This window comes from Hydractinia symbiolongicarpus, chromosome 5 (genome assembly GCF_029227915.1).
Source record: "Hydractinia symbiolongicarpus strain clone_291-10 chromosome 5, HSymV2.1, whole genome shotgun sequence".
NCBI lineage: Eukaryota > Metazoa > Cnidaria > Hydrozoa > Anthoathecata > Hydractiniidae > Hydractinia > Hydractinia symbiolongicarpus.
This window is the reverse complement of record NC_079879.1, coordinates 4,371,590-4,385,488: the sequence shown is the minus strand read 5'-3', so window position 1 is coordinate 4,385,488 and position 13,899 is coordinate 4,371,590. Positions and strand designations below refer to the sequence as shown.

Sequence of the window (13,899 nt, the reverse complement as noted above, 5' to 3'; positions counted from 1 at the left end):
GGCTACGACAAATGACATTGCTGCAGAATTATCTGTGGAGGAAGAGTTAAAACAAGAGTTGGAAAAATTGAGAGCCGAAATTAGTTGTATGAGAATTCATGAAAAGGAACTTGATCAAACTATTGAAAAACAACAAGCCACTATAAGTGACATAGCATTTTCAATTGACCGGTTTAAACACAATGAAGCACACTTTAAGTTTTATACCGGATTCGAATCTTATAAATTATTCAAAGCAGTTTTAGAATATTTACAACCAGCTGCAAATAAACTAATATATTGGGGTTCAAATACTAACACTGAAAATACAAAAAATATAAACTCTACAAAACGAGGCCGATCACGATCATTGAGCGCAGAAGAAGAATTCTTTATGATACTGGTTCGAATTCGATGTGGACTTTTGTTAGAAGATATGGCTGTTCGATTTAATATGTCGACAAGTCACATAAGCAGAATATTGATTACATGGACAGATTTTTTACATTCACAATTCCGTATGCTTCCAATATGGGCTTCAAAAGAAACAGTACAAAATAGAATGCCGAAATGTTTTCAAAAAAGTTACCCAAATACCCGTGTCATATTAGATTGTACAGAAGTATTTGTGGAAATGCCTACGTCATATCGCACACAGTCCAGTACCTTTTCAAATTACAAACACCATAATACAGCAAAAGGATTAGTCGGAATAGCTCCTGATGGATCAGTGACATTTGTCTCTGATTTGTATGGTGGACGCTTTTCGGATAAACGAATAACAAAAGATAGTGGTATATACGATTTGCTAGAGCCTGGGGATTCTGTGATGGCTGATAGAGGATTTGAGCTCGAGGAAGATTTACCTGATGGAGTAACATTAAATATTCCACCATTTTTAGATGGAAAACCTCAGCTAAGTTTATTAGAGGAAAACGAAACTAGAAGAATAGCATCTGTACGTGTACATGTCGAACGAGCAATCGAACGTATAAAAAATTACCGAATTTTACAAACAGTTTTCAAACTATCAATGGCTGCTGAACTCAATAAGATATGGGTTATTTGTTGTTATTTAGTTAATTTTTTACCACAGTTGGTACCAGATGTAAATACGAATGACTAAAAATTATAAACTTTCGTACACTATATATATATATATACTAGATCATGAAATATAAAGACAAAACAATATTGTGAGGAAACAATTTTATTTACTCACACTGTTGTTCTGTAATGTTGCTGTGCATGAAAGTGAAATAAAAGTGTGTTAGCTCAGGCAAAGTAATTCTGTTCCATTTTTCCTTTTGAAAAACTATTGTTTCCACATGTCGGTCAACTTTTGTATAAACAATAAAATCAATTTCATTGACTTGTGTTACTGCCATCACACCTTGACATTGGTGAAAATAATTATGTCTTTCTTTGAGTTTTGGCTTGCCATTCGATATTTGTAAAAAAAAATTTTTATCTTTGCATGCGTCAGAAATAGAGCAATCCTTTTTTGAATATGGGCACTTCACCTCAATCAATCGAGCATTCCCATTCAAAGTTGTTGCGCCATCAGGACTTGCACCTAACCACGGCCATTTTGGATTAATAACGAAACCACATTTTTCGACTTCAATATTTTTCTCGGTTTGATACCAGTTTAGAGCATTAACTTCATTTTCTAAGCCCCATTTGCAGGCCTCTGATGTAAAGTTTTTATTTTTATTTAGACATTTTTGTAATATGCTTTTTGGATGTATATTTTTTCTTCTATTTATAATAGATCCAAAATTGGATGATGTTATGCGTTTCTTTCTTTCTGTGTACCACATATCACATTTATACTGAGTACATGTGGATTTTTCTATGTCTCGAACTTGTTCGGCATTGACATGAATGAAATTGTTTACAAATGACTTTTGCTCATCTGATAACTCTGCTATTTCTGGTTCAAAGTCAAGAGCCTGCAAAAATAAATTAACTGTCGGACGTAATTCAACTGTTTCACTGTTTGTCTGTTCAAAATTAAATTCTTTTATAGATGTGTCATAAAATGATGATGGTTTATAGTCATTTCCTTGTAATAAATATGCCATTGAAGTTCCTTGCCCTATTTCAAATAAGTCTGTCGCTAATTTTTTGACTTTTTCGGTTGAGGGCTCATGTGCAAACAGTGGTGTAGAACAAAATTTTCTATTTCCTGTGACCAACGGTCTTTTGCGACTTTCATTTGTGTCTTTCGTAAGGTCTGCTTTCTCGAATGCCATTGCAGAAAATTTTATTGGTGCAGAATTTGCACTTTCTCCAGGTACATGCCATTTTTGTAACAAATCTGTGCATGTCTTGTCATCAGGGACAATTTTTAAGTCCAACTGTTTGTATTCAACCAATTGAAATAGAACTGCTGCGACATGCTTACAGCATCCTCCTGCTCCAGCTTTACATAAACATTTCGCATACAAAATATCACCACTTCTTTGACACAGGTGGACATAAACAGAATATTTTTCTCTTTTCATGGAAGCAGCTACAAAACATTTCACAAGAAAAGTTAATTTTTCAGCCATAACATTACTTTTAACTCTCACTTTCTTCACGTAGCTCTCCTTGAATAGTTGGTATCCAAGAATTTTATGCTTTGTAGCACCCTTCGGCTTGCTATCACAGCTATTTCCAAGAACTAAATATTGGTGAATTTTCTCCTGGGTGATCGAAGGCATAGCTGCAAGATCAGTTGACCATTGACTTATATCTTCGTGTGTTCTTTCCTCCACTTCTTCGTCCCTCTCGGCATTTGTTAATTCTTTAAAAACAGGTCTTGGTACCACACAAGAGCTTTGAGAAAAGCTAGGCCCAAGATCTGTAGAGCTTAAAATTATATCTAAATCTGTATCCTTATTTATTACTTCCATTTCGACTTCTTTCACTCCTAAAACCTCACTAACTAACAATATTTAAATGTTTACATCAATAACACGGGTTTTGGATAAGGGAGATAATGATTTTCTTGAGGAGATTTGAAAATTATCACAAACAATAACGGCTTTTTGTTATTATCGCCACAATAAAAAGAATGCTGTTATTTATTTACAAACTCTCGCTTCTGGGAGGGAAAACTGTAGAATACAACTACCATAATGCATTGCGAATTAGCCGTATAGAGGGAACGGGGAATTGCAAAAGTATCGGGCTAAAGATTTTAGTTCTTTTTAAAATACTACTATGTGGGAAATCTGTAATGTAACTGTCTTATTTATACTATGTATCGTGCATCCTCGTCATACAAGTGTTTTTAATATTTCACTGGGCGTGGTATTTTGCACTTTATTACAAATTTCTGATTCTGTCGAATTTGCCTTGAAACATATTTCCTATGTTGTTTCTTAGAAACAAGGAGAAAATCGGTACAACTTTATTGTTGCCATTGTGCTTTTTTGTTTTATTGGTTAAAAATTTAAAACCGTATCGTTATTATTATTTTTCTTTACAAATAATTGCATGTAATTAAGCTAAAAATTACTGAAACTTATAATAATAATAATCGAGAATTGAATTTTACAATTTTAAAACATGCAATATATTTACTCGGTTCTGAAGTTCACTTTAAAGTTCAGTACTTTTTGAAATTATTGCTAATGGCCAGAACCTTTAACCCGCTGGACTTGTTGTTGAATTTAAAGGCAGGTATCATACCAACAATGTGGTCGAATCAATCAACGTCAAATGGATGTTACTAAAAATAGAACATTGCCTAATCTTCATTAGCGTCGACCTTGTTGTCAAACGAAGGATTTCTTTTTATTATATTGTCAATCGATTAAAATTTTCCAATAAGATTGAATTATACCCCCGCGATGTAAACAAATCGAAGAAGAAATGTACATCATTGAGAAATGAAAAAATTTTAATTGCATATTTCATACAGCAATATCAATACACTATTTAACACTAAAAATTGTTAACAAAACAGAAATTATTCGCAGATGAATGTTGAAGAATTTGAGATAAAATTTGTAGAATAAGTTTGCGAATCACAGTGTCTTGGGAAACTTCCTCGATAATGTTAAAGTCGGGAGGCAAATGGCTAAGAAATTTTAGAAAATTAGTACAAAAATATTTTTGTTTATCGTATTTAGGTGTCATGATATTTTAAGTGCATGCTCAGTATTATTATTTCATTCATCAAATTTGTGGTATTGTTTTAATGTAAATTTTAATGAATCGCCATCGATTAGTGGTCGAATTTAGGAGGAAATCAATTTTAATAAAAACGATTCGTTGACGTCGAAAAATACGACCAGGTTCGTTTAAGACAAAACCCAAATAAAGATATTGACCTGGTGTGTCCGTTTTTCTGTGACAGGAAAAGTGGATGTGTAAAATTTTCTTTAATATAAGCGAGAAAGATGTTTTTGCGAAGCAATTGAGCTTGGCGAGCGAAGCGAGCAAAGCGAAATCGTGGAGCACGTTTGCTACGCGAAGTATACAAAGAGAATTATTGAGATTTTCAAAATTTTGACAGAAAAAAAATCATATAAAATCAGCTTAAGGAGATATGACTGATATTTTTTCAAGAAAAGAAATTTTTATCAGCGTTTCAAGCTCTACACATTAAAGGCAACGGGTTAAAAAAATTAATTCAAATATATTTTATATAAGCCCTGCTAGCGGCAGCAAAACTCCTTTTTTTTATCAGGTCTAATTGGTTTTTTAACGACTATTTTCTATATTAATACAAACACTGTATCTAGGTGCAGACGCCAGAAAAAGATATGTTTTAAATATTACATTTTCTGACGTTACTACACGGTGGTAATTACATTAATGTAACGTCAATATCTTCAATCTATATAATAATACGCCAGTTCTGTCTGTCTGTGACTTTTGCAAAGTGGATAAAATTTCTTTGATAAAGTCTATAAAACATCGCCTATAAATTTGTTCTGTAAATTAGCAAACTTTGACGTTAAAGCAATATTGACGTCAAAGGAAAGTATATTAAGATTAGTGAAGCCATTGCATTGCACTTTTAAATTTAAGGCTTAATAACATGGAAACGGGTGGAAATAACTGACGTCATCTCCTGCGTGGGTAACTAGGGACCACCTAGGACCAATTTGGGTAAGTTTCCCAAACCTGGGTCCCCAAATCCGTTTCGGAATGGGTGGGTTGATGACGTCATCAAAAAACCTTTAAACCCTAATATCTCTGCAACCGTTTGTCAAAAGTACACGATCCTATACATTTTCTTGATCAGCGTTTCAAGATCTATACGATGAAGGCAATAGGTACACAAATTTCTTAAAAATAAATTTTTGTGTTTGACAGGCCATTGCTGACGTCAACAAAATTTTTAACACCTTATATTTCCTTAGGCTTTTGTCGAATACATATGATCCTATACATTATTGTGATCAACGTTTTAACCTTTACACGTTATAGGCAACGAATAAACTAAACTTGGCCAATTTTTTTTGTACCTGCACTGTTGATGTCAGCAAAAAATCTAAAACAACCTATTTTTCCATTGTCCTTCTGCCTAAGTGGATTTATCCACGGGCTTTATCGACTAGTCTATATAATAATACGCCAGTTCCGTGTGTCTGTAACAGGCAAAGTGGATATGTTCATTTTCCTTTCATCTTACCGAAATTTTCTTTAAAGTAAGCGAAAAATGCATGTCTAATATGTTAAATTTTCTGACGTTACGGCGCGACGTCAATAACACTACTTTAACGTCAAAATCCTATATTAAATTAATGAAGCCGTTACAGTGCACTTAAAACTTTAAGGCCATATAACTTGGAAACGAGGTGGTGACGTCAATGTTTTTTCACCGCGTGGGTAACTAGGGACAACCTGGGACCAATTTGGGTAAGTTTTTTAAACCTGGGTTCCCGAATCCGTTTCGGAATGGACGGTTTGATGACGTCATCAAAAAACCTTTAAACCTTGATATCTCTGCAACCGTTTGTCAAAGATACATGATCATATACATTTTCTTGATCAGCATTTCAAGATCTATACGATGAAGGCAACAGGTATACATATTTCTGAAAAATGTTTTTTGGGTTTTCACAGGTCTCTGCTGATGTCTGCAAAATTTAAATGATGGTTGTTTTTCTCTGTTATCCTGCCTAAGTGGATTTTTCCACGGGCCTTATCGACTAGTTTAAATTAATAAAGCCATTACAATGTTCCTAAAGGAAAATTGATGTCAAAATTTACTTTTTTGATTTTTTGTTTTAATTTCTATCATACTATAAAAAAAAACGTTCCCAAAAAAGTATACAATTTTATCATTTTTGAGGGAGATATAAGGTTAAAAATTTGCGGATTCTACTAATGAGGCACAAAAGAAGTGCAATCATTTTCCCACCTCCCAGTCTTTCATAATGATGGAACCAGTCAGAATATTGGCTATAGGCGATGAATCTATAATTCCTAAATAAAGCACCATTGGTAGTATTAAAATAATTTCAAACAGTTGATAAGAACCAGGTCTTCTATTTTCACATTTAAAAATGATGGTTTTTTCTTCATAACTCCTTAACGCTGTGCTGCATGGCTACGATTTTTAAGCTAAGGGGACACGAGGGACATTTTAATCTGCATGCTACGCAACATTGCTTCATTGCACGTGCAATGCAAAAATTTCTTGTGTCCCATATCTATATTTTATTGCAATAGAGCAAAAAAATGTTGCATGGAGCAAAAATTTTCCTCCGCAACTTCGGGGACAAAATAGATCAGAATCTTATTTGTGCCTGTGCTCCAGGGACAAAATTTGATGAACATTTTGCATCGCAAATGTTGCTCGTGTCGCCACCTTTTGCAACATGTCCCGGAACAAAATTATTGTTGTGGGACATTTGCGTCACGTGTCATCCTCGTCTCCCCATGTGTCCCTATGTCCCCATGCCCCCGCATTGTGTCCCCGGTCAAAATATGTTCGAAAAATCCCAAGACCGAATAGGGTTAAACTAAAGCTTTTTTTTTTACCTTAATTCTCCTTTAAACTTTGACGTTAAATAACTTGAAAACAGGATGGTGTGATTAGTCATTTCTTAATCGTTTTCCTGGGTCCCCGACCTCGTTTCGGAATAAACAGGTTGATGATATTATTAAAGATGAAGGATTTTTAAATCTTATTATGTCGGGAATCGTTTGTCGTACACGACCCTAAATATTCTCTTAACCAGCGTTTCAAGATCTATAATTTGAAACAGCTATACATATTTTGTATTTTGGAACGTCTCACGTCAGCAAATTCTTACAACCCTATTAACTCCTCAGGCGTTTGTTAGGATCAGCATTTCAAGCTATACAAAAAGGCGCCACGAGTAGAAATCTTTCTAAAATTATACTTTCGTGTATTTGTGTACACACTCTATTGTTTTTCTACGTAAGACAATTTTTATTACGGACTTTTTCCAATGACATAAACACAACATTTATTTTGATAAGAAGAATACATATTTAATGATTCTTCCGTTGGTTTAAAATATGGTCTTAATAAATCAAATTTTCGTTTAGATAAAAAAAAACAAGGTTACGTGACACAAGTTTTTCGTCAAATTTAAGAAATTAACAGCAGACAACCATACGACTTATCAGAATTAAGGCACTAGATAGATATGGCTTTAATATTTTATATTGCCAAATTAAATATATTAACAGGTAGCTGTAATCATTAGTTTTAAATAAAATGTAAAAGCAAAATGTGTTTCAAAACAAAATGCTGAAATGTATAGTCATTTTTCAGAATAAGTTTTCATAACAACATTAAAGTGTGCTACCTAACTGCATTAATCATAAAAATCAGTAAGAAATTTTTTATCGGCAAACTGTATTTGGCTACTTTAACTTTTTAGTTCCAGATGCATCAAGAGCTAGCTAGATAGCCACAACTCCAAATTAAAATAAATAACAATACTTCTAAATGAATGGAGATAAGTTCGTTGAATTTTCGTGGAGTTTTGAAATTCTATAGGAAGCCTTTTCCTCCACTTTTACTTTACTAAAATTTCTGCTTTGCGCGATGGCTTCGTCTGGAATTCTCTTTGGAGTTTCTTGAGGATATGAAAGATCTATTACAGTTGCAATGAAACCGTTGCTATATGATAACCCTTGGTAAATAAGTCCACTAAAATGCCTTGGTCATCGTCAAGTACCCTACCCCTTCTACTCCTCCCCCCTCCTCCCTCCCTTCCCTCTATTTTTCTCCTTCCATTTTTTCGTCCTTCTCTCCCCATTTTGTAGCTTCTTTTCTACTCACTACCCCCTACTCCTCTTATTTCTTTGGCTTTCTGTCTCCTCCTTCTTTCCTTCGATATCCCTTCTCCCTTTTTCCTGCTTCTCTCCTATTCTCTCTCTTTTTATTGACATTTTTGTATGTTTTCCCTGTTTTATTCTTTTCCTTTCTCCCACAACTCTCTTCACTTTCTCTTGCTTTAATTTTTCTTCTCCTTCTCCTCTTTAACATATTTCTCCATTTTAAAGTTATGAATGGTAAATTGTGTATTGAAGTTGCGACATGTTGCATAAAAAATCAATACCGAGTTTATTCAGGTATTTATCAAAACATCAAAAGAACAGCGTTTTGCTTAGGACAATTTCCCTTTTATTCTGACTTGAAAAATTCTACTACAAAAAAGAAAAGATCAAATTTTATTCTTTGCAAAACCAATTATATGCATAAAGATTATAGTTTTAAAAAAAGGAGGTGGAAATCTAACAAAAGAACATTCTTCCATTACCAGCTAAATTTGAATACAATGAATACTCTAGAAATAGAACATCGTTAGAAACCAAAGTTCATTCATCTTTTTAATTATCTCTCCTCTTTAGTGTCTGTCGAGGAAAACCTCTGTTTGTTTGATGCATCAAATTGTGATATTTTTGTATCATTAATTTGTTTAAAAAAGTAGAAAGAATAATTAATCACTATTGAGATTAATTATAACAGCCTCCCTCAGCTTACTTGTCTTAATAAATTATAAAAAAATGGAGACACAACAACAAAAGCCATTTATAACTTCTAAAGTACTGTCCGTCGGAACAGATTTTAAGTCTATATTGTAACAAACCTTTGACCCATTAAGACCATGTAAGCATATATTATACTCAACAAGGCTTGAATTACATTATCGTGGTGGTAGTTGCTTCAAAGATGACACAACTACGAGAAAAAATAAATAATTGTGTAGATGATGCATTGTAACATGGACATGCTTCCATTCTGGATAATTATCACATGTTGAAGAAGATAAATACCTATCAGTTTTTGTCAGGAACTTGAATCATCATAGTTAATTTCTAATTGTTATATTTCAGTAAATAATTTTAATTTTAACGAGATTTTTTTAAGTTTCTTATTGCGTTATATTTTAAAAAGAACTTAAAAAAATTGGATGGCGTCAGCTCCCTAAACCTGAATAACGTATGGCCTCTAACACCTAAACTTCATTTCAAACCCGCTCAACCATATACTGAACGCAGCACCAAACGAACGACATGAATTGCTCTTTTTGTTTGTAACTACACGCTCCAGTGCACAACATTGGCACAAGTTTGCTCAGTATAACACAAGAAACAGAAGATGTTTGCACACCACCACAAAGACAGGACGTAAAGATCACCCGAAGCATCTCGGTCAGTACGGTCGGCGATCGTAGTTATATATTTATATTATTGTTAGGACATGTGTATTTATAATATTAGTATTAAGGACGTGTATTTAACTAATACTCCGAGTGTTTTTGAATGCTTTTATGCCCCCACTGCTGGAAGTGTCTAGAACTTCTAGACCTTTCGATATATCGGAGTAAGGTCGTATTATTAGAGAGCTGACATTTAATTAGTGGTGCGGAGATTTTGTGCAGTTGTTGACCGTCGTTTGGGCTGACAATAAGCACAACTCCGGCGGAGCAGTATTTTATTTAAAAACACCAAATTGCCTAATGATAACATTTCTTGAATTTCGGTTTGGTGTATTCAAACAAAGAAACACGAAGTTTAAGATCTTATTATATTCGTTTCCCATCACTTTACTCTTAGCTATCGAAAGTGCTGCTCGCATTCCGATTAGAAAAAAATATTGAGTGACGTTTTTGCTGTTCAAAAAAGTGAGAATTCATTAATATGGTAAATATGATTTCTAATTGTCATATAGAATTGACCAAAGACCTTGCAGTAATTGTTTTAGTATTTTCAAGTGAAAACTGCTGCATAGTCAAATGTATTTATACCAAGTAAAATAGAAAAGAGAAAGAGATAGGGCATCATAAAGAAAATGATATTGACTACTATGATTTAGGTTCGCGTATATTTGTTAATGGTTCTTCTCACCGCATATACGTGGTGTTTCCTAGCAAACAAATCACATGCTGTCAAGAACCCACCCATTTCAGATTCCAAGGAAGATATTACGGTAAGAGTTAAATTATATTTAGTATATTGAAGTTCTGATTTAAATGAAGGTTAGTTAAAAAAGGTCCTGTTGAAAGAGACATTAAAACGTACTAAGGGTCCATTAAAACAATCCCATAAATAAAAGAAACCGCATAAATAAAGTGTAGAAAGTAACTTACCTACATGTAAGCATTTTATGGCAAGAACACTTAATAAAGATGACGACAGTGTATTTTTGTCTCTTTTTTTCAATTTGACCATCATGATAATTATTATATAGGTGAAAATGACCAAAGAAAATGTCAAGTACTCGCTACGTCATTGCAAAATGTTGTTCAGAGAATGTGAAAGAGACAGTGACTGTGGCTGTTACTCAATGTTGAAGTGTTCAAAACTGTTCGGTAGAAAACGATGTGTGTACAGTTATGGCGTCGATCCAATGTAACGTTTCTACCTTCCCAAATCCTACAATATCTGACTAAATGGATAACTTCTGTGAAAATGTGACAATATTTTTTAAAAAAAGCAAATAGTTTATATACTTTTTTGGCAAACACTTTGTCTTGAAGAAAATTTAGAATCAAATATGTATAATGTATATTATGAAAAGATATTTATTAGCATATTTACAAGATGAATGTGAGCATTTTATAAGTTAAAAGTTGGTGCTAGTTACCAACGTAGTGAAAAACGCCGACGTCACCACTCTCTTTTCAAGTTATTTAGCTTAAAACTGATAATAGGTTGTAATGACTTTATCGCTTGATTATCGCCAAGTGAGATAGCCTCTTCAATAATGCCCGATGGTTAGAGACAGAGGGAAGGCAGAGACTCTATGCTTTAAATTAACGGTATCCAAAGTACTGGAATCTATAGAACTCATATCTGAGTTCCTGGGAAGCAAGCTAGTACGACTTTTAACAATAAGATAATAAGAACAGTGACCCATTATGAGACCTATTACAGGAATCTCTACGCTTTGGAATATATTTTTATTTCTAAAAAGTTCCTTGTTGATGTTCCAGGAAAGTAAATTAGCATAATCAAAAATATTGAGCAAGGGAGTATGAGTAAATAAAATAAATGAATAAAACGCCTATAAGTAAACGAGTAAATGAATAAAACGAGTAAATGAATAAAACGCCTAAATACAGAAATATTCACATGCTAATTGCTGATCGAATAAATATTGAACAAGAAGTTCATACCTTATTGAGAAGTTATTATACTTGAATCATTAAATTTTATATAATAACTTTTTTTATCATGGACTATTCAAAATTTTGTATAGTAATTCCCCGTTCCCTCTATACGGCTAATTCGCAATGCATTATGGTAGTTGTATTCCGCGAAAACGTAAACAAACCATTCGTAGTAACAAAAATGGCCGAACAAGTACACTTCATCCTTAATTCTACTCAAAACCAAAGCGATATACAAAATTCTAATCAAGACAACAGTTTTTTTCAAAACTTGGGCTCTCCTGCAAGCATTGGCTCAAACTTTTCATCAAGTTCAAGCTTTTTATTGCAAGCTAAAAGTAAAGGAGGAGGGATAACTTGCTGTGTACCTCTCTGTCAAAACAACTCAAAGAAGAATCCAGACTTATCTTTTTATGTCATTCCTAAAGACTCAGAGCTTCGAAAGAAATGGCTTTTTATGATCAGTAGAAAGGATTTTGTACCTTCTACATCGCATAGAGTTTGCTCTGTTCATTTCACTGGTGGAAAGAAGACATATATGAACAATGTTCCCACAATAGTCCCAAAAACTATCAAACCAACAGCTAGCAAACCAAGAAAAACTCTCAACAGTACAAACTGTAAATTGCAACTATTTTCTCCTGTGAGGGCTACGACAAATGACATTGCTGCAGAATTATCTGTGGAGGAAGAGTTAAAACAAGAGTTGGAAAAATTGAGAGCCGAAATTAGTTGTATGAGAATTCATGAAAAGGAACTTGATCAAACTATTGAAAAACAACAAGCCACTATAAGTGACATAGCATTTTCAATTGACCGGTTTAAACACAATGAAGCACACTTTAAGTTTTATACCGGATTCGAATCTTATAAATTATTCAAAGCAGTTTTAGAATATTTACAACCAGCTGCAAATAAACTAATATATTGGGGTTCAAATACTAACACTGAAAATACAAAAAATATAAACTCTACAAAACGAGGCCGATCACGATCATTGAGCGCAGAAGAAGAATTCTTTATGATACTGGTTCGAATTCGATGTGGACTTTTGTTAGAAGATATGGCTGTTCGATTTAATATGTCGACAAGTCACATAAGCAGAATATTGATTACATGGACAGATTTTTTACATTCACAATTCCGTATGCTTCCAATATGGGCTTCAAAAGAAACAGTACAAAATAGAATGCCGAAATGTTTTCAAAAAAGTTACCCAAATACCCGTGTCATATTAGATTGTACAGAAGTATTTGTGGAAATGCCTACGTCATATCGCACACAGTCCAGTACCTTTTCAAATTACAAACACCATAATACAGCAAAAGGATTAGTCGGAATAGCTCCTGATGGATCAGTGACATTTGTCTCTGATTTGTATGGTGGACGCTTTTCGGATAAACGAATAACAAAAGATAGTGGTATATACGATTTGCTAGAGCCTGGGGATTCTGTGATGGCTGATAGAGGATTTGAGCTCGAGGAAGATTTACCTGATGGAGTAACATTAAATATTCCACCATTTTTAGATGGAAAACCTCAGCTAAGTTTATTAGAGGAAAACGAAACTAGAAGAATAGCATCTGTACGTGTACATGTCGAACGAGCAATCGAACGTATAAAAAATTACCGAATTTTACAAACAGTTTTCAAACTATCAATGGCTGCTGAACTCAATAAGATATGGGTTATTTGTTGTTATTTAGTTAATTTTTTACCACAGTTGGTACCAGATGTAAATACGAATGACTAAAAATTATAAACTTTCGTACACTATATATATATATATACTAGATCATGAAATATAAAGACAAAACAATATTGTGAGGAAACAATTTTATTTACTCACACTGTTGTTCTGTAATGTTGCTGTGCATGAAAGTGAAATAAAAGTGTGTTAGCTCAGGCAAAGTAATTCTGTTCCATTTTTCCTTTTGAAAAACTATTGTTTCCACATGTCGGTCAACTTTTGTATAAACAATAAAATCAATTTCATTGACTTGTGTTACTGCCATCACACCTTGACATTGGTGAAAATAATTATGTCTTTCTTTGAGTTTTGGCTTGCCATTCGATATTTGTAAAAAAAAATTTTTATCTTTGCATGCGTCAGAAATAGAGCAATCCTTTTTTGAATATGGGCACTTCACCTCAATCAATCGAGCATTCCCATTCAAAGTTGTTGCGCCATCAGGACTTGCACCTAACCACGGCCATTTTGGATTAATAACGAAACCACATTTTTCGACTTCAATATTTTTCTCGGTTTGATACCAGTTTAGAGCATTAACTTCATTTTCTAAGCCCCATTTGC

General features: G+C 33.6%; 2 protein-coding genes and 1 long non-coding RNA gene across 3 annotated transcripts; all 3 read left to right on the top strand.

Moving 5' to 3' along the window:
* Positions 1-373: 373 nt before the first annotated feature.
* Positions 374-1,105, top strand: LOC130645914 (uncharacterized). The gene has a single exon (XM_057452039.1). The coding sequence runs from the start codon at positions 374-376 to the stop codon at positions 1,103-1,105; it is 732 nt and encodes a 243-aa protein (XP_057308022.1).
* A 7,155-nt stretch (positions 1,106-8,260) lies between these two features.
* LOC130646257 (uncharacterized) lies at positions 8,261-10,977 on the top strand. The gene is made up of 3 exons (XR_008982770.1): positions 8,261-9,624; positions 10,030-10,116; positions 10,289-10,977. It is a non-coding gene; the product is annotated as an uncharacterized LOC130646257 (long non-coding RNA).
* Positions 10,978-12,606: 1,629 nt separating this feature from the next.
* LOC130645913 (uncharacterized) lies at positions 12,607-13,338 on the top strand. The gene has a single exon (XM_057452038.1). The coding sequence runs from the start codon at positions 12,607-12,609 to the stop codon at positions 13,336-13,338; it is 732 nt and encodes a 243-aa protein (XP_057308021.1).
* The last annotated feature ends 561 nt before the right edge of the window (positions 13,339-13,899 follow it).